Source organism: Phocoena sinus, chromosome 12, assembly GCF_008692025.1.
Source record: "Phocoena sinus isolate mPhoSin1 chromosome 12, mPhoSin1.pri, whole genome shotgun sequence".
In the NCBI taxonomy this organism is placed as follows: Eukaryota; Metazoa; Chordata; class Mammalia; order Artiodactyla; family Phocoenidae; genus Phocoena; species Phocoena sinus.
The window spans coordinates 16,041,096-16,062,762 of NC_045774.1; the positions used below are offsets into that span (position 1 = coordinate 16,041,096).

The 21,667-nt window shown below is 48.0% G+C and overlaps 1 protein-coding gene across 1 annotated transcript in view; it reads left to right on the top strand.

Annotated features, from left to right (window-relative positions):
* ZC3H12D (zinc finger CCCH-type containing 12D) overlaps positions 1 to 21,667 on the top strand; it is a 34,480-nt gene that overhangs the window by 1,697 nt on the left and 11,116 nt on the right. Inside the window, 2 exon segments of the mRNA XM_032651285.1 lie at positions 5,818 to 6,192; positions 20,491 to 20,630. Of these exon segments, the coding sequence (XP_032507176.1) occupies positions 5,888 to 6,192; positions 20,491 to 20,630 (445 nt within the window). The 5' untranslated portion in view covers positions 5,818 to 5,887.

Here is a 21,667-nt window from a genome sequence, read left to right on the forward strand (position 1 = left end):
AATGAGAGAAGCCAGTCACAGAAGGACAAATACTGTATGATTCCACTTATATGAAGTACCCGGAGCAGTCAAATTCATAAAGACACAAAGTAGAACCGTGCTTACCAGGGGTTAAGGGAGGGGGTGGGGACTTAGTGTTTAATGGGGAGAAACTTTCCATTTTGGAAGTTGAGAAAGCTCTGGAGATGGATGGTGGTGATGGTTGCTTAATGCCGCGGAAATGCACTCTTAAAAATCATTAAAACGGTAAATTTTATATTATGACCATTTTGCCACAATTTAAAAAAATTATAATTCCGTTAAAAAAAAAAAGGCCAGACGCAAACCACAAATCTCACGGGCTGAAGTCTTTGTCTCTCTGTGAATTCTTCAAACTCTGACAGCTTCCCTGAGGGCCTCTAGATCTGAGCTGAACCAGAAAACTTCGGCGTGGACCCTGTTTAGAACTTTCTCCTCAGCATGGTGGGTGACTTCTGATGGGTGTCTGTGGTAGGTTTCCCTGCAGCTGGCAAAGGCGACCAAGGAACGGACTTGGGGGTCAGTGTCGTGTGTTGAATGAGGGCTGGCCCTGCTCTGTGGCCGCCGAGCAGCCCTGGACTGCACCCTCTGGCAGGAATTGGGACGCCCTTGGGAGCCTAGTCTCTCCCATCCATTAGCTGTGGGATCCTGGGTACACCATCAAAACTTCTCTTTCCCTCAGTCTTGTCACCTGCAACGTGAGGAACTCTTTCCATGTCCCAGGGACTTTGGGATTTTCCAAAGGTGACATACCAGCAGGCACTTGTAACTAGAAAACACAGTGCCCATGTGAGCTGCTGTTTCTCTACAGCTCCTATCCCTCTCGTTTTCTCATTCTTCTGTTTCTCATTTATTTTTTTCCTTAGGGGCTCTTCCAGCCAGAGGTTACAGCCTTTTTGGCCCAGAGCCCCTCCCTCTGGATTGGCTGATTCTAGAAGACCTGATCTGACCCCCGTTGTTCCACTTGTGAGGTGTCCCTCCCCTCCTTTCCTGCTGTTCTGTCAGGTCCTGAACCCACCTCCACAGCCTTGACACTGAGCACAGAGCAGCGTGCCACACTGACCGTTGTCAGAGCTCAGGAGACCTGAGAAGATTTTCAAAGTGTCACTAATCATCTGTGCTGTTTGTGACTTCCAGTCAAGATTGAGGAAGAAAACTAAGATGAAATTGTTCATACTTTCAGGTCTTAAAAATAGAAAGGAAAAAGTAGCTCTGGCAGTGGTGCAGCTCAAGGGCCGACACAGCTGAAGGGGGAGGGTTGTGACCGCAGCCTCCCACCCCCGTGTTCTCCCTTATTTGGAAATTTTATGAGGAAACGAAGTTATTTTAAAGTCTCAAGGAGAGGGGGGAAGCCTCTGAAGTAGGTGAATTCTTTCAGTTAATTTCGTGTAAAAACAGCCCTCCTGTCCCACACATAGCCTTTCAGAAGTCTGCTCAGGAAAGGAGCCCTGTTGAAACTTGAGGGTTCTGTGGGGAGCTGCCAAGGTCAGGGTCCCACTCCTCCCCCGCCCCAGGGGAAAAGGCCAAGTTTTTTCAGTTTGAAAATGTTCATGTTTCTGTCATACCAGAACGCAAAGTCACAAAACAAATGTGGACTCTCCTCGTAGCTGTTACTTGGTGACCCAAGAGAAGTCACCTGACACAGTCGTATTTTGGTTTTTCCATTTCTGTGATGGCAAGGTGTTGCCTCCGTCCTGAACACAACTCAAAGCAACCCATTATTTTGGGCATCTACTTATGGTCAATCTCTGCCATTTAGTAGCTTTATAGCCTTTACTCTGTACCACTCTGAACCTCAGTTTCTTCATCTGTGAGAAGGGAGTACTTTTATCTACCCTAACCACCAGGGATGATGGGAAGTTCAAGTAAGAGTCTCTACAAGAAAGCGACGTGGAAACGAAGAACAACGTGAATACAGACTTTTACGTTGGTGTTGCCTGTACTGTCTTTCTTCTCTTTCTTTTTCTCTCGTTTGTGTTCCCTCCCTCTTTTCTTTCTTCCACCCGTCCTCTCAAGCCTCCCTTCTCTCTCTCTTCCAAACCCAAATAAGTGCTACAGAGCAGGCGTAAGCAGGGAGGGGTAGAGGTGGGAGCGACTGGGGCCGCCAGGACTGGGAAGGTTTCTCGGAGGAGGTGACAGTGGGGTTCAGTCTGGTAGAGGAGGGGCAGGCGCTCCACAGTGGGAAGGGCCCGAGGGGAGGCCTCCAGGCCTGAGAGACCAGAGTCTTTCAGGGACAGTGAACAATCCCTGGTGTGAGGCTGGCCTGCCGGGCAGGTGAGTGTCCCCTTCCTCTGTGGACATTGGGCCAAAGCTGGACCCCGGCCCAAGGGAACAACCTTCCTGAGAGAAAAGGACTGGCCACTGGTCAGGGAAAAGGTGAGACTGAACTAGAGGTATGTGGCCATCGAGACTGGAGAAGGGGTTGCAGCCGTTGTGAGGGGCCTTGCCTCTCATGCTGAAGGGTTTGACATCTACTATTAAGGACCCCAAAGAAATTTTGCTTATGTGGGTTCTAGCTATCTATGCATATGTACCTTATTAGAAACTAAAACTATGAAATTTAAAAATAGTCATTTATTTTAAAATCAGAATAAACCAATTATATTAATATAAATGAGCATTTTATGAAAAAGAACTCTATTTTCCAAAACCCCCCAAATTTGTAAGAAGACTGGGACTGATTTACATTTTTTGCAAATCTCTTTAGTAGCCAATTTAATAGAAGACCACTTGCTTCTCATATCTGCTTCCACATTCAAGCTGTCACAATATCACACAACACGTAGCCTCTGGGACACTTCATGGTACGCTCGTGAGAGGATGAGAGTGAAAAAAACCCAAATTACACCTAAGCATTATTATGGAAATAGTTTTTACCTTAAAGACTCCCTGAAAGGGTCTTGGGCTCCCCCTGGACCCCACTTTGAGAACCACTGAAGTGGGCTCAGCAAATGCCTGGTGAGTGACAGCATTGTGAGTTCCCACAGCACTTTATCGAATAGCCTGCAGGGCATTTATCTCCTAGATTTGCAGCCATGTGTGCCTGGTGCTTAGCAAGAGGTCTGAGCCAGAAGCGCAGTTGTGCGCTCATTGATCTAGGGGCTGGTGGAGGGCATGAGGGGGAGGGAAGATGGCCTGGGCAGGGCCCTGACATTGAACGAGGGAGCAGAGGCTAAGGAAAGAGCTGGAAAGACTTAGGAGGAGACCCAGGCCAAATTGTACAACCTAAGGGAGAAGAGAGTTTCAAGAAGGAGATGGTCCAAAATTTTTGGATTTAAAAATCACAAGGAAGGGAGTGGTCCACAGAGTCAAAAGTCGCAGAGAGTTTGCCTAAGGCGAGGCGTGTGAAGGTGCTGTTGGATTTGGCAGTTAGGGTGTCATGGTGACTTTGGGGGCAGTTTTGGTGTTGCAGCAGTCAGTGGGCCAGGTGCGTGGGAGCTGACAAGTGGAGGCTGCAGGAGAGACCTCTCCATCCAGGAGGTTGGCTTGCAAGTGCCCTTGACCTGCCAGCCCCAGGCATTGTGAGTCCTGCTTGGGTTCCAGCACTACAGGGAGATACCCTGCAGGAGAGAGAGTGGCCATGCTGGGAACCCAGAAGAGAGAATGTTGCAGAGGATTCCAACAAGAGACTAGGAACTGAGGATAAAGAACCTGTAATACTGAGGAGGGGATGAGGTGAACTGATAGACGTGTGTGAATGTGCGCTGAGCATGAAGTGTAACAGGGTAAGATCGAAGACCATCTAAATTTCCGTCATCTGGCATATGGATAAACACCATTCATTCATTCATTCATTCAACAAATATGCATTGAGATTCAGCTGTGCCAGGCACTGTTCTAAATGCTGGGGTTACGGTGGGCAGCAGAACAGGTAAACCGGCAGGGAAAGCTTTCCAAAATGCCTTTTTAGTAAGAAAAGTACGTTGCTAAACAATAAGTCCAGAATGATGCTATTATGTGAAAATCATCTCCTTTAAACAGTATATGTGTATATCTATTAGATATGCAAGTAAATGCATAGAAAAAACTCTAGAAGGAGACAGGAGAGGCAAGTGGGATTTGGGGTATGTATGAAGAGACCTTATATCTTTTTATTTGCTATACTTCTACATTGCTTCAATTTTTCACACTCAATATATTTTCGTGATTATTTCTATATTTTAAAAGGCTTTTTGAAAGATGTAGGTCTCTGTGAGTAGAAAAGAGAGAAAAGACGGAGGGACCCAGTCTGTCCAGAGTGTCCCCTTTGGCTCTCTCGTCTTTTTCTTGTAAACGTCTGTCAGGCTGCAGCCCACTGCCCAACACTACCCCAAAGGTGCAGGCCAGGCAGTGATGGCTGAGTGGAAAGGATCAAATTTGGGTTAGGCCCTTCTATTTTAGAGGTTCAGTACGATCTGAGTTTATTGCTAGGGAAAGCTGTGCCAGTGCACAGAGCTGAATTTAGGTCAGAGCGTCGTGTTTCTGGGAATAGAATTCACCAAGGGGCGTTTTCCCCTATTTAAGCCGTGGAGCTGTATTAGTTTGCCAGGCCTGCCATGGCAAAATACCACAGACTTGGTATTTATTTTATGCACGTATAATATGTATACAATCGGCCCTCCATATCCTCGAATTCGACCAATTGTGGATTCAAAATATTCGAAAAAAAATCCCAGAAATTTCCCAGACCCAGGCCCTGGAAGGCTGAGCCCCTCACCTGCTCTGGCACTGGAGAAGCTGTCCCGCCACCTGTCCTCCTTCCTGGCTTGGTGGGGGCCTGGCTGAGGGGCAAGACTGACCCACGGAGGAAGGGGGAATCTGTACCTGTTGCTGCTTCCTCTGTCTTGGCTAACCCCCGTTCACCCTGAACAGCTAACGAAACTCAAAGAGTTCCCAAAGCCTGAGACCTGGGCCATTCAAGCAAAACTTAAATTTCCCACGCCCTGGCAACTGTTTACATGGCATTACATTGTATTAGGTATTATAAGTAATCTAGAGAGGCTTTAAACTATACCGGTGCGTATGCCTAGGTTGTATGCAGATACTAAGGCATTTTATATAAGGGACTTGAGCATCCAGAGTTTGGTATCTGCAGGGGTCCTGGAGCCTGCCCCCTGTCCCCAATACCAAGGGATGACTTTATAGATTTATTTTTAAATTTTTAATTTATTATTATAATTATTATTACTATTATTATTATCATCACCTCCTCACAGTTCAGGTGGCCAGAAGCCTGAGATCACAGTGTCGGTGGGGCTGGTTTCTTCTGAGGCCTCTCTCCTTAGCTGGTAGATGGCCTCTTTCCCCTGTGCTTTCGCATGGCCTTCCCTCTGTACCCAACTGTGTCCGGATCTCCTCTTCTTATGTGGACACCAGTCTTATTGCATTAGGGCCCACTCCACTGACCTCCTTTTACCTTAATCACCTCTTTAAAGACCCTATCTCCAAATAGTCACATACTGGGGGGCTGGGGGCTGGGCTTCAACATATGAATTTGGCGGGGGAAACAATTCAGCCATAGCAGAGCCTAAAAAACATTTCTTTGGCCTGTGCACAAATGTCCCCAGGGCTGGGTGGCCTGCTCAGCGGCTCTGGGTCCCTCTGGCCCCCTTGCAGGACCGGGAGTGGGGTGAAGGCCTGGGAGAGCCACTAGTACAGGCACCGTGGTTGCATCACGGCTCTTCAAGCACACTGAGCCACTGAAACTCCTCAGGGGACCAGGCCCCGACGTGACTTCCTGACAGATAAGTGGGGGGAGAGAGCACCCATAATTCACCTCCTCTGCCCAGGAAACACCTGATGGATGCCTTTTCTCTCTAACTCATGCCGGTAGGGCTCTGCCAGGAGGAGGCCAGCGGCAGGACCCTCACGGGGGCCCAGCTGGCACAGCATGGAGCGCTCGAGAAAGATGGAGTTCTTCCAGAAGCTGGGCTACGGCCGGGAGGATGTGGTCAGGGTGCTGGGCAAGCTGGGCGAGGATGCTCTGGTCAACGACGTGCTACAGGAGCTGATCCAGACGGGCAGCCGGCCCAGTGCCCACGAGGGCAGCGCCGCGCCCCTGCTCGTTCCCAGGGGCTCCTGTGGGAACCCCGACTCTGCCCAGCGTGGGCTGAGGGCGGACCCGGAAGAGGACAGAGGAGGCCCAGCCAGTTCCTTGCGACCCATAGTGATCGACGGCAGCAACGTGGCAATGAGGTAGCTTTCTTCGTCCCCTAACCGCGGGCGGGGAGAACTAACCTTCTTCTCAGTGGGTCTGTCCGAGGAGCTTTGGAGCCCATGGATGGGGCTTGGAATCCCCATTCCATCCCTCAGTAGCTGTGTGGCCTTCAGTAAGTCAGTTAACCCCTCTGAGCCTCACTTCCTCCACCTGTAACGTTGGTCTACAAGCTCCGTAGAAGGTAATTGTAAGAACTGGAGCTGCACAGAAATGCCTAGGGCAGTGCTGGCACAAAGTAAGTGTTCAACAAACGGCAGCTTTTATCGTACTAACTCAGGAATAATCGGGGAAGAGCCTAGAGCTGGGCCTTGGTGAGCACGGCTCCCTGTCTGGTGTCTGTCCCTGACCAGCTGTGTGACTCTGGGAAAGCTGGGGTATCTCAAGCTTCCTCCTCTGTGACACAGGTCAAGAGAGAACTCTTCTACTCCCCTCGAGGTTATGAGAAGCAGATGGGAAAACGTAATACTTGAACCGTGCTGGAAGCCCTCTGCTGGGGGTTGTGAGCTGTGCTGGTGGCGGCCCTGGTGGTGGAGTGGCTCCCTAGCTGGGTGCGGGAGGTGTGCTTGTGGCCCCTGAGCTCTAGAGGCAGTGTTATACTGGTGTATTGGCATCTTGTGTGTTTCGGTGATGAGAGCTTCGCGCCCCAACTCATCTTTCCCGGAGAGGCCAAGTTCAGCTGAGAGAGAAGCTTTGCAGCCTCACCCACACTCCGCACTGGGCACGGAGGAGGCTTTGCCCAAACAAGCGCGTTATTTTACTGTTTGGCTTAGCTGCAGCCCAGCAAAGGGCAGAGCCACAGGAAGTCGGTCACTCACAACTACAAATAGACACACGTCCCTTTCCAAAAGCTGAGCCACAGTGGATGGAGAAGAGCAGTGTTATCGGCGCTGAATGTGTCAACGGGGTATTCTTTGGCTGACAGACCGAGTGGTTTTCCCTGAAAATTTGGGCTCGCTTTTTTGTTTTTAAATTAAAAAAAAAAATTATTATTTGGTTGCGCCAGGTCTTAGTTGCAGCAGGTAGGCTCCTTAGTTGCGGCATGCATGTGGGATCTATAGTTCCCTGACCAGGGATCGAACCTGGCCCCCTTGCACTGGGGGTGTGTGTGTCTTAATCACTGCGCCATCAGGGAAGTCCCTGGGCTCACTTTGGATTGGGCGCTGCAGGACAGAAGTGTGGAAAGGTTAACTCAAGATGGCACAGGCTTGGGGGTAGTTCCAATATGCCCTGCTTGGTGTGTAGGACAAGTTCATTCAAGCGTTCATTCAAGTTTTAGCCAGCCAAGTCTCCCTGGGCTTGATTATGTCAATAGGCAATGGAGCCCTGCCTTTTCCCTGGGGCCTAGGAGCTGGTCCTTCGGTCTCTAAGGCATTCTCACACATGCTCTGTGGAGGCACCAGATAGGTGAGACTCTGAAATCCTGCTTAATTCAAGATCTCTGGGGGAGTTAAAGGGATTTTTAAGAATCCAGTAGGTTCTGAGCATCCTAGGAAGAAAGTCTGCTGGGTTCTGAGAGGGGCCTGGCCTCTGCCTGGTCTGGATGAGGCATCTCTTCTTCTAGACATCAGTAGAAAGACATGGGTTACATGTAAAGATTTTTTCGATATGGACCATTTTTAAAGTCTTTATTGAATTTGTTACAATATTGCTTCCGTTTTGGTTTCTTGGCTGTGAGGCATGTGAGATCTTAGCTCCCCTACCAGGGATCAAACCCGCACCCCCTGCATTGGAAGGCAGAATCTTAACCACTGGACCGCCAAGGAAGTCCCTGGCTTGTATTTAAAGTAAGGTGATATTGCTTAAATCGAAGACCTTTCCAGTCCTAAGATTATATGAGCTCTCCGATTCCAGATCAAAAGAGCAGAATGACTGCAGGGTAAAACAACTACTTCAGGTGCTACAGGAAAGCATTCTCTCTTTGGGGACCAGACTTTTTTTTTTTTTTTTTACTATTTATTTATTTATTTGGCTGCACTAGGTCTCAGCTGCGGCACGCAGGATCTTCGTTGCCGTGTGTGTTCTGGCGTGTGGGATCTTCTTAGTTGCAGCATGCCAACTCCCAGTTGTGGCATGTGGGATCTAGTTCCCCGACTAGGGATCGAAAGCAGGCCCCCTGCACTAGGAGTGCAGAGTCTTAGCCGCTGAACCACCAGGGAGGCCCTAGGGACCAGACGTTTTTTAGGAACAGCTACAATAGGGTGATGGTGGAGGGTTTTCTTTTGATGAAAGTCTCTGTTGCTGCTTGGAATTCACATTTAAACCACGTCCTCTATTTGCACATGACCTAGACGTGTTCTGGGTAAATCCATTTAGTCCCACCCTGCCCTCACCTCCTACGATTGTAATTAGTCTGTGGCTTACAAATGGAAACCATCTCTCAGGCTTATTATGAACATGTGTGTGTCAGAACATGAATTCTTTCAGACTTGTGCTGCCTACAAATGACCTCAGATACCTAGAACACATGTATTTGTGTGTGTTCTCAGGGTGTGTACGTACATATATGCACATATACACAAACATCCCCTCCCCTGCCCCCCTGCATCCCCTTAGTTAGGAACAAAAAGAGAAATTTCACAGCTCCCTGATGGTGGGACTTAATTTGTTCAAAGGCACGTCTGGGAGAGAGTTGGGGTCTGATGTTCAGATCCACACCCACTCCTTCTCCTACAATAACACCTCCCATGTCCTCCAACCAGAGTTTCAAGAGGACCCCTGACCTCAGACTCTGCCAGATCCTCGTTTGTAAAGGATAGCTCCCAGTGTGAGGTGCATCTTTAGAGGGGCCAGATTACTGAAACCCAGCATGGTGTCTACTCATTATCTGCTGACCTCAAAACTCAGTTAACCTCAGAAACATGGTTTCTGAAAGTTCTCCTTCGCTGGTTTTGTAGTATCGCAGGCATTGCCATTCTCTGTTTTCGAAGATGCTGCTGCTTCATGTGCTGTCTGGTCCTGGAAGGAGTGGGGAGGAGCCTAAAAGACAGGTTGGGATGCATGTCCTTTCTGCCCTGAGCAGGTGAGAAGCGTGTCTTCTGTTGGCAGCAGCATCCTATAGGGTGACTGTTGCTGATTTGCTGACTGTGGCTTTGTCCCCTGGAGCCTGGGACTGTGTCTGCCTTTGCTCACAGAGAACAAGAGCCTGACTTTTCAGCCATGTTTTTTTTCTCATTATCTTTGGGAAGTTGTGTTTCAGTGGATCTTTAAAGACTAAAAAAATCTGTATTAGTTTCTATTGCTGCTATATCAAAATTACCACACAAATGTAGTGACTTAAAACAGCACAAATGTATCGTCTCGTAGTTCTGGAGGTCAGAAGTCTGGCCTGGGTCTCCCTGGTTTGAAATCAAGGTGTCGGCAGAGCTGTGTTCCTTTCTGGAAGCTCTAGGGGATGATATGTTTTCTTGCCTTTTCCGGCTTCTGGAGGCCACCTGCATTCCTTGGCTTATAGCCCCTTCCATCTTCAAAGCCAGCAGTGGCCTGAAATGATTTACAAAAAGTAGAATCTGTATACATATATTGGTTCCCTTGGGAGAAGATCCACAGCTTCCAATAGCTACTTAGAAGGTCTGTGATCCCCAAAATGTAAAGAAACACTGATGTAGAATGAGCAGTTCTAGATAATGTCATGCTTTACGGCAGGGCGCTAAGCCTCTCCATTAGCACAGAGAATGTGAGAGGGGGTCATTTGTCCTTGCCTCTGACCATCTGAGTCGAGAGAGGAAAAAGCACAGGAAGGGCCTAGAAGGGCTTGGCCAAGATCAACACTGGCTCCATCAGACCCTGGCCTCCAGCCTTGTGCTCTGACCATACCATCACTCTAGGAGTTTCCATGGGCTCCTCTCCCCAGAGCCTCAGAATGTGTAGGCCAAGTCTATTTGTAGTGGCTGAACCCGGTAGGCCTGGGGTGGCTGCTCTCTGGAGATCGGCAGTGAGGGTCACTGGCCAAGTGCTTTTTAAAATAAGTGGGAATGTATTTGTTCAGAGCATACATCTTGTTCAAGTCATTTCGAAAGGACCATACCACCCAATTCCAAAAACCTCCCATCTCCTCACTGTAACAACAAAAGGAGTCTATTTGGTTCTTACAAGCAGGAGCAATGGCTTCATTTACCATTTCCTAAGTGGTGGGTCAACTTCAATGTGAATTCTAAGTTGCAGTGGCGGGCGTGTAAGATTGGGACCTGGGAAGCAGATCTCATGCTTGTCCGTAGTTTTGCTGAAATCCTTGTATTTCACATGGGAAGTTAGGGAGGTCAGGAGCAGGGGACAGAACATAGGGCTTAAGAGTCCGAAGATCTGAGTTGTGACCTCTAGCCTAGGGCTGCCCAATAGCGCAGCTCCCTGTGACAATGGAAAGTTCTTTACCTGCATATGGTGGTCCATATGGTGGCCGCTTGCTACATGGGGCTGCCAAGCACTGGAAATGTGGCTGGTGTGGCAGAGGAGCTGAATTTCCAATTTTATTTCTTTTGAATTAACTTGAAATGTAAATAGCCACATGTGGTGAGTGTCTGCATAATGGACGGTACAGCTGTAGCTCCTCAGCTTACCTACTGTGTGACCTCCACATGTGTCACCTGACCTTTTTAAAAAAATTTTTTTAATGTAATTTAATTTTTTATACAGCAGGTTCTTATTAGTTATATGTTTTATACACATTAGTGTATACATGTCAATCCCAATCTCCCAGTTCATCCCAGTACCCCACCCCCCGCTTTCCCCCCTTGGTGTCCATACGTTTGTTCTCTGCATCTGTGTCTCTACTTCTGCCCTGCAAACCGGTTCATCTGAACCATTTTTCTAGGTTCCACATATATGCGTTACTATACGATATTTGTTTTTCTCTTCCTGACTTACTTCACTCTGTATGACAGTCTCTAGGTCCATCCACGTCTCTACAAATGACCCAATTTCGTTCCTTTTTATGGCTGAGTAATATTCCATTGTATACATGTACCACATCTTCTTTATCCATTCGTCTGTCGATGGGCATTTAGGTTGCTTCCGTGACCTGGCTATTGTAAATAGAGTCACCTGACTTTTTTGAGCCCTGTTTATACAGGTAAGAGGTTGGACTGAATAATAATAATCTTATGTACTTTCTCATCTCTAACATTCTAGGACTCAGGGTGATTACTTTATGCATGTGTGAAAGAAATAGATGCATTTTTCTCATAAAGGAATGTCTCTTCTTCTGCAGAGGTTCAGAGAGAGTAAGTAACTTGCCACAGGTCCCAGAGCAGTAAGTGCCAGTCTCTGGCTTCAGTGCTCTTTCCATTTCCCCAGCACTGTGTATCTTTGGGCTGCTAATTCCATGTATCTTTGGTCTCAGAGTGGGAGACCCTGACCCCATAAACTTTTATTCCGGGGCCAGAGCCTTCCTGTGCTGCCCAAAGTCCTCCCCAGGCACGATGAGCTCCAGACGTGCCCGCTGCAGACAGGACACGCCAGACCCCTCTCCCTCACCAGGGGCCAGGATGCCCCTCCTGCAGCTGCCAGCCTGTTGGGAACCCTCAGAAGGTCACGTGCATTGAATAGTGGCTCTGCTTGACCAGCAGCACAGAGACGGATTTTCAGTCCCTACACCTTCAGGGGTGTGTAGGCGTACGTGTTTGTGCATGTGGGCATGTGCAGGAAAGAGGAAGCTGTGAGCCGAGCTCTGGAGTCGCTGTACGCTTGGCCTTAAGAAAAATGTCCAGAGGTTTTAAAAAGGTGACTTTCGTTGAAAGCATGTGACCAGCTGCACTGTGGTGTTTGGGAAGAATGTTGCTTCTCGCTGCCGACTCTTGCCAACATTTTCTTGCCTGGCAAACTCACAAATACCCACACGTACTGACAAGTACCAGTGGTGTATGTTCTGTAGGCAGATTTAGGAAAGGAGTGAGTTGAAGGCTTTCAGCCTGGGGAAAAAACACCTGATAATTTCACATCCTCTTACTGGCCTTGACAAGGGTTTCATTTGAGTGTTTCCTCATTTGGGGGTGTACAGGGTTTTTTGTTTGACTTGTTGTTTACCTTTTTAAACTCTTAAAAACCTTAACAGAATCTGGCGTACTCTGGAGAAACAAATCTTCAGTGATGAGAGAGCTGAGGTTGGCAATGGGAGGTTTTCATCAGGCCCCTCTCAGTGGGTGTAGGGGGCACACTCCTGGGCTGGGGGTCCAACCTGCCTCTCAGCCCCTGAATGGACTCCAACCAACGTTGGCCTTGGGTTCCCACCTAAGTCTGCACCCATTTCTCCTTTTATGAGATGAGGGAGCACCCTCTCTCAGAGGTCACCCCCTGTCTCCCTGCTGACCTGAGCTGGGGAGATCTCTTGGTGGAAGGGCTAGAAACTCCAGGTTCAGAGTGTTTGCAGTTTAACCCCAAGTAAGAAACAGAGTCAATCAGTGTTGGGCCTTTACATCTCACACCCCAAAGGAATCTCCGCTTGTCTTTCCTTTCGTCCCACCCCCAAACCACCGCCTAGCTCTTCATAAGACCGTCTGCTGGTTTCTGCAGAGACTTCTTGGGCAACAGTTAATGATACAGGGGCGTTCACTTAGATTATCAGTTACTGTAAATGGCTACGCGCTGATGGTGGCTGCCCAGGCACACTCGTCAGGCAGGATTTGCCTCAGGTACCTACCCACTTCCGTTACCACCTCCCTTTGTTCAAATCCTCTCACTCCTGTTTCCTTTTCCCGAGGCCTGGCGCTCAGCTCTCTGCCTGATAAAGTGGTTCTCAGTGGCTTTTAAGAAGCGCTAAGGTCCCTCCCCCAGCTCGAGCATTTTAACAGCTGGTAATTTTTTAAAGTTTTGATTGGAGAACAGTTGATTTACAGTGTTGTGGACAGGTGGTAATTTTTGCTCCGAAGGAGCTGCTGTCTGGGTCCCAGGAGCAGAGACTGGAGAGGGGCAGGAATAAATCGAGATGGGAAGGAAGAGTTTGCAGCCCAACAGATTAGGCTCTGAGATCAGCAAGCCAGCACATGGCTTTGCTTTAGTTTCCTCAAGGGTGAAATGGGACCGATGTCACTTCCTCAAGGGCTTCTTGCAATGATTAAATTAGGCACACGTGCAAAGTGGTCAGATACACAGGACTCTGTTAAGAATGAGCTCCAAGAAGCTGGGGCGAGGTCTGCCTCGTTCACTGCTCCCCAGGCCCCCAGCACAGCGCCCTGCTGACGGGGATGTTCACAGCTGCATGCTGAGCGAGTGGGGGAGAAGCCCAGGGGAAGGGGTGCCTCTGGCTAACGTACTTCCCATTTGTACGTGGGGTGTGGGCTTCCAGGGTGACCGCTGAACTTTATTACCTGACTGAGAGCTCTGCTGCCTCCTAGAAACAGAGCCCCACGTGGTGAGGAGGCGACCCCTGCTTGTGGCATCAACCCTGCCATTGCTCAGGGCTTTCTGTGGCCAGGACTAGGGCAGCCATGATGGGGTTTTGAGGTTGGTAAAAAAAGACATGGCAAGGACTGAACATAGATAATCTTCACATTTCTAGAGACCAGAAGGCTCATGAGGCTGGGGTAGAGTGTGTGCAAAACGGTGGACCTGAATGAAAAATCCTCCATTCCAGAGAGACCAACTTAGGGGTTCTCAGGGCCAGTCCCCAACCTCCCTGTGCCTGGAATTCAGGCTGGAAGAGAGGGTACCTCTGAGGGAGAGAGGGAAGATACTGGCCGCACTGATGGGAAGACGTACACTCCCTCCATCTTCCACTGGTCTGGGGGGTACGTAACTGTCCTTTGGAGCCTCTTGGTTGGGGTCTGCCATCTTGGAGTCCTGTATCAGAGAGGCCGTGGGGCCAGTTTCTGCTGCATGAAGCTGATGGTGGCCCCATTCCTCAGCTCTTCTCTTCCTGAATCTCTGCACCTCCAACTGCCTCCCCTCCACCTGCCTCCAGAGTCACTGGAACTCGTCACCCTGCTCCCCATTGCCCATTCACAGGGATGGGGTGCCTGATACCTCTGATGGGTGTGAGATTTATACCTCCCAACCCCCGTCCCAAGTCACACACCCATCAAAGGCATCAGGGATGGAAAGTTGGCTTTTGAACAGTTAAAGACAGATAGGTAGTCACAGAAAAGAGAGCAGTCAAGAAACAAATTTTAGGGACTTCCCTGGTGGTCCAGTGGTTAAGACTCCATGCTCGCAATGCCGGGGGCCCGGGTTCTATCCCTGGTCGGGGAACTAAGATCCTGCAACCCGCATGCCACATGGCACGCCAGAGAAACAAATTTTAAAAGAATTGTGGCAACGATATGTTTTCTTGAGAATGGACTGTGGGCACTTTGCTGCGGCCAAGAGATACATATGCTCGGGGGCGGGGTGGGAGTGTGGGTATCATCAGATGTTCACATCACTGCTGCAATGTGCACAGAACACAGACCTTATTTTCTATGATAGGTGAAATCTCTTCGCCACCTTCTAGGTAGCGGGAAGGAGCAAACTTTACACTTGCCCATCTGTGATAGCTCAGTGTCTTCTGTCTTCTGGAGGACTCAGGCTTCGTGTTTCCTCTCCCTTCCCCTGCCCCTCTCCCAAATGGCATCTGGAGGCTTTTGAGACCTGGTGTTTTCTGGCAGAGGGGTCTGGGACGGTCACCGGGCTCCTCTGCAGAGCAATGGGCTGGCCTGGCTTCCGGAATGGTCAACAGAGAGGGTCATCGGTCCCATTTGTCCTTTTGGGGAACCATGCTGGCTTAAAGTCCTGTCCATTCCCAGGCTGCGTGAAATCCTCCAGGCCCGGGGAAGCAAGGGATCCAGGGGTGTCGCTTCCGGTTCACCTATCCGCCACTTTCCTCCACGGCAGCTCTGTAGCCCTGTGGGAGGCTGCACCCACTGAAACCACGATTTCTCTGAGAGGCTTGCGATAGACCCAGGCTGTGCTGAGAGAAAATCCTTCAGCCTCCTGTTCACATCCATCGCGGTGTCGCCAGCCCTTCCGTCCCCTCATGGCTCAGCAAGTGGGGCAGGCCTGGGGGGCAGGGTAAGGACGCTGTGAGTGGCCCCTCATTCTCCCTCCGTCTCCTTGTTTTGCAACTTCTGCTGGGGCCGAAGGGACTAGCTTTTCATTTCCTCTTCCTTTTTACCACAGAAGGCCCCATTGATTTTTTAAAAAATAAATTTATTTGTTTGTTTTTGTTTTTGTCTGTGTGTGTCTTCGTTGCTGCACGTGGGCTTTTCTCTAGTTGCAGCGAGTGGGGGCTGCTCTTTGTTGCGGTGCGCGGGCTTCTCATTGCGGTGGCTTCTCTTGTTGTGGAGCACGGGCTATAGGCGCACGGGCTTCAGTAGTTGTGGCACGTGGGCTTCAGTAGTTGTGGCTTGTGGGCTCTAGAGCGCAGGCTCAGTAGCTGTGGTACATGGGCTTAGTTGCTCCGCAGCATGTGGGATCTTCCTGAGCCAGGGATCGAACCTATGTCACCTACATTGGCAGGTGGATTCTTTTATTTTTTGTGGTTTTTTTTTTTACTATTACCATTTTTATTAGACACTCTTCTAAAAAAAATCCTAGTCTAACTAAATATACTGAATTAGAAATAAGGGGTATTAACTGTAGGAAAAGAAGATATAAAAGTAGTATTATTGCTGATAATTAAAACAATGTATTACTTGAGAACAAAAACCACAAACCATTGCAGAGGAAATGCCCCAGAAATAGACCCTTGACTACATAAGAAAGTAATATAAGATGAAGAAAGGGCCACCAGTCAATGGGAAAGAAATTGGGTTATTCAATCAATTGTGTACAGAATCCAACTATCTACTTTGAAAGAGAAAAATTGCTTAGAGCTGCATGTTACATTCTACCACAAAACAAATTCTAAAATACTAAAAAGATAAATATGAAAAACAGTCATAAAACTAAAGAAAACAAAGTTGATTATTTATCATATCCTTGAATCAGTAATAATGTTCTAAACTCAGTTAAAAAAAAAGAAGAAACTGCAAAGAAAAAGATTGGTACACTTAAATATGTAAAAATCTGAAACTTCTGCACATCAAGAATTATAAAATTACATGTCCAACAAAACTAGAAAAAACATTGGCAATAATATGACAAAAGCTTAATATCGTTAATAGGTAAGTGTTTTTACAAGTAAAAGAAAAAACAGACATCCCCAAAGATATGCAATAGAAAAATAAGCAAAGAACATGAATAGAAAATTCACAGAGAAAAAACAATAGCTAATGAACATATATTTTTTTAACGTTCAATCTCATCAGTAATCAAAAAATGCAAATTAAAGCAAGATTTCATTATTTGCCAATAAAATTACCAAACTGTTGAAATGACGCAGTACTCTAATACACAACTGGTGGGAATGTGAATTGGGACAGTCTCTCCGTAAGATAATTTAGCAATATGTATCAACACCCTTAATAAAAGTACTCAGGTTCTTTGACCTAGTAATTCTAATTTGAGGGAATCTATCCTCACGACATAATTTTGAAATACAAGCAGAGTTTTATGCACAAAGATGTTAACTATGTCATTATTTATGATGGCAAAAGACTGGGAATAACGTAAATGTTCAGTAATAATGGATTAAGTAGATAATGTAATTCTACATGATGAAATTACATTTACTACAAACTCTTTTTTTTAAACATCTTTATTGGAGTACAATTGCTTTACAATGGTGTGTTAGGTTCTGCTTTATAACAAAGTGAATCAGCTATACATATACATATATCCCCATATCTCCTCCCTCTTGCGTCTCCCTCCCACCCTCCCTATCCCACCCCTCTAGGGGGACACAAAGCACCGAGAAGATCTCCCTGTGCTATGCGGCTGCTTCCCACTAGCTATCTGTTTCACATTTGGTAGTGTATATATGTCCATGCCACTCTCTCGCTTCGTCCCAGCTTACCATTCCCCCTCCCCGAGTCCTCAAGTCCATTCTCTACAACTGCGCCTTTATTCCTGTCCTGGCAGGCGGATTCTTAACCACTGTGCCACCAGGGAAGTCCCCCTGTTGATATTTTCTCCTTACTGTTTGCATAAGCCTCACAGCTCAGCGACAACGGCCAAAGGGCTATTTTCTCTAAGCTGGAAGACCCTATAGATCTAGGGGGGTGAGGCCTGGTTCCTGATACGTCACTGGGGCTACAGGAATCTAGAGTTCTCTTGAATCTCCACAAAGCCCAACTTCTAACACCATTGATTAGCATTTCTTTTTTTTTTTTTTTAAAGAATTAATGACTTCTTACCATATGGTGTCATATACTAAGACTTCATGATGTTTTCTTTTTAAAAAAAATTTTATGTATTTATTTATGGCTGTGTTGGTCTTCCGTTTCTGTGCGAGGGCTTTCTCTAGTTGTGGCAAGCGGGGGCCACTCTTCATCACTGTGCACGGGCCTCTCACTGTCGGAGCCTCTCTTGTTGCGGAGCACAGGCTCCAGACGCACAGGCTCAGTAGTTGTGGCTCGTGGGCTCAGTTGCTCCGCAGCATGTGGAATTCTCCCAGATCAGGGCTCGAACCCATGTCCCCTGCATTGGCAGGCAGATTCTCAATGACTGCGCCACCAGGGAAGCCCCTGATTAGCATTTCTAAGACTCCCTTTTTTACTTTATAAACCTGGACCTATCCTAATCCTCTCTGAGAAAGTAGTGGAAGAAGCCACGCACAAGAGAAAGCACAAATGTGAAGATCTGATGTGTTGGCCTTGCCTGGATGTGGAGAGGATGCGAGGGCCATGGGGACCCTTGGCTCTCTAAGCACCCAGCCCTGCCTCTCCCACCTCCCCTTCGCCTGCTCCATGGGTTGCAGCCGTACTGTCCTCTTTTCAGTCCCTAGACGCGCAAGCCTTTCCTGCACCAGGGTCCTTCCAGCCAACCCTTCCCTGTGCCTGGGCTGCTTCTCTTCCGGCTGCTCATAAGACCTGTTTCTTCTCAGTCATTCATTTCTTCAGCATGTTTTTGTTGAGCCCTTACCAATTATCAGGCACCACCATGCTAGGTGCTGGGAACGACGGGCAGCAACAGGAACCTATGCTCTAGAAAGGGGGAGGCCCAATTCATCCCCTGGGGGAGTATGCATGTCCAACTGTGATAAGTGCCAGGAAGGACAAGGATGGTGCTGTGAGGACTACTAACAGGGGAATCTGACGGAATTTAGAGGCGAGGGGATGCTTTTCCTGAGGAAGTGACGATGAAGCCGAAGGAGGAATGGGCTGGGCTGAGAGGAGTGGAAATAGTTGGTGCAAAGGCCCTGTGATGGGAGTGAAGGGAGATGCATGGTCAGGACAAAGGGCTGAGGGAGTGCCGGTGGCTGGGTGGAGGTTGTGAGCAGGGGGCGAGCTAGTCTTGAGGCCAGACCACGGCCGAGTCCCACTGAGTCTGCATTCTCAGTATCTCAAATCTATGTACCTGTCTCCCTCTCTAGCAAAATGCCGCTGACCTCCACTCATGAAGTCTGAGGGGTGTTTTCAGGCTTCACTGGCCCCTCAGAGCAGCATTTGGCTGCCTTCCTCCCGAGGCTTCCACGGTGCAGCCTCTTCTGTATTACCCCCTTCTCTTCCTTTTTTTTTTTTTTTTTTTCTTGGCGGTACGCGGGCCTCTCCCGTTGCGGAGCACAGGCTCCGGACACGCAGCCTCAGCAGCCATGACTCACGGGCCCAGACGCTCCGCGACATGTGGGATCCTCCCGGACCGGGGCACGAACCCGTGTCCCCTGCATCGGCAGGCGGACTCTCAACCACTGCGCCACCAGGGAAGCCCCCCCGCTTTTTTTCTGAGAGATGCCTTTGCTTCTTTCGTTGGTTGTCCTGCTCTACCTGCAATCAGCTGCTCGGTTCCAGGGCTCCTCCAGGTCCAGCCCCTGGATGCTCACTCTGTCCAGGCAATTCTCCCCACGCGGTGGCTCCAACTGGTGCTTAAACAGATGACTCACATGTTTTATCACCCAGACCTCTCTTCTGAACCCTAGCTGTTTATTTAATATTTCCACTTAGAGGTCACCAAGGCTCCTCCCAACTCGCCATGTGTCCATGACCAAACTCAGGATCGTTTTCTCTAAATCCTGTCTTCCTCCCAAACAGAGTCTGTCTCAGGGAGCCCTCCATCCCCTTATACAAGCCAGAAGTCTCCTCAGTGCCTTTTCCCCTATCACCCCTGTACCCAGTCAATCACCACCTTCTGGAGATACTACCTTCTAACTATCCCTCAGGTTCACCTACTCTTCACCACCACCAGCTGGGTCCAGGTCACCATCAGGTTTTGCTTTGATGACTACAACTGCTTCTTAACTGGTGTCCCCCCTACTCTGGATCCTTCCAACTTATTGTCCTCTGTGCTGCCAGGTTGAACTCTTTGAAACATACATCAGATCGCATCTCATCACATCACATACACCCCCCGGTCTTAGAATCCTAAAATCTTTCTACAGCTCTCATGCTTCTTAGGAGTAGATAGATCTTCTAGCTCCTAAGACCCTGCCTGGTCTTTTTCTTTTTTAATTTATTCTATTTATGTATTTGGCTGCTCTGGCTCTTAGTTGCGGCACGTGAGATCTTCGTTGCAATATGCGGGATCTTTAGTTGCAGCATGTGGGATCCAGTTCCCTGACTAGGGAACGAACCTGGGCCCCCTGCATTGGGAGCACGGAGTCTTAGCCACTGGACCATGAGGGAAGTCCCCCTGCCTGGTCTTGAGCCTCCTCTCACACTACTCTCTCCTTCCTGCCTCCACTGATGGGTGATTACAGTGGAATTTGGGGGGCACATTGGCACCCTTACTTGGACTTGGGGAGACAAATATCACATTGAAAACCCTCTCTCTCTTTTTTTTTTTTTTTTTTTTTTTTTGCGGTACGAGGCCTCTCACTGTTGTGGCCTCTCCCATTGCGGAGCACAGGCTCTGGACGCGCAGGCTCAGCGGCCATGGCTCACGGGCCCAGCCGCTCCACGGCATGTGGGATCTTCCCGGACCGGGGCACGAACCTGTGTCCCCTGCATCGGCAGGTGGACTCTCAACCACTGCGCCACCAGGGAAGGCCCTGACAACCCTCTCTTGATCCATATTAGCTTCAGTTAATAAGAGGATCTTGTCTATTAATCCTTGGAATGCACTCCCCTTGGAGCCGGAGACCCTCTACATATTATCACAAACTAATTGGTTCCAATTAAGGGATATATTCTGTGCAAAGAATGACCTATTTTTAAAATGCAGATTTGCCTGATTCCCTTTGATTATGAGACTATGATCCAGGCTATTCCCAGGAAAAGTCACTCTTGAGGAACCCTTCCTGTTTCTCTGCAGATGTCTTTGTTTTCTCATTGTAGTCATGGAAATAAAGAAGCCTTCTCTTGCCGCGGAATCCAGCTGGCTGTGGACTGGTTCAGGGACAGAGGACACACCTACGTCAAAGTTTTTGTCCCCTCCTGGAGGAAAGAACCACCAAGATCTGATACCCCGATTAGAGGTATGCTGAAGCAGGTACATTCTCAAGAGGGACTATACACCTTTCCTCCACAGTACTCCTGAAAATCACAGTCAGTTATCTGCTTACCGCTTGTTTGATGATGTCTGTCTTCCTCACTGGACTATAAGCTCCATGAAAGCACTGACCACGAGTGTGCCCTGCTGGAGCCCTGTCACCTAGCGTAACAGCTGGCATGTAGCAGGTGCCCAATAAATAGTTGTTGATAGATAAATGAACAAAGTATTTACTCTTTTAGTGTGAAAGATTAAGTTCCAAAAATAATAGAATCTTATAACTTTTAACACTCTGCAGAAAGATTGGGTCTGCATCCCACCCCTAGTAGAATACAGGAACTGAAAGAGGCATCCGTTTGGTCCAGTGATATTTATTAATTGAACATCTAGTTCAATCTCTTCATTTAAAAAAAAAACAAACAAAGGAAAACGAGACCCAGGGAATTCTTTATTTTTAATTCTTATATCAGCTAGGAATATTTTCAGCTACAAATAATAGAACAGGTGGTTTAAATAAACAGGGTTTTTTGTTTGTTTGACTTTCTTATAAGAAGTCACATGCTGAGCCACTGCTGGTATCATGTCAGCCAAGTCCGCAGTGTTGGGGCCGACCTCTTCGTGATCCTGGCAGGTTTCATTGACTTCTTCTTCCAGCCTTTTAACCAAAAGTTGCTGGTTTTGTTTTCAGTTCTGTCAGTGGTTACCAGTTGCTTCTTCTTCTCTTTCGGATTCTGTTTTTTAAGTAAAACGCTATTCTTGTTTTACAGATACGGTATCTTCTTGACTATTTCTATACTAATACAGACTTTTAAAAAGTTCTCTGAAGTTCCATGAATCATATTTATTTTTTCTGGGGTCAGTTCTGTTTGTTCATCTCTCTCTTTGTGCTGTTAAATCTTCTTCTCAAAAGTCTGGTGATCCTTTGCTTGTCAGTGTTTACTTGTGAAAAAAGAACCAGATTGGTTAAATACGTACCTGTGCAGTTGCCATGGGCTTCCTCTCCTGGTATTTGGATCTTTCCCT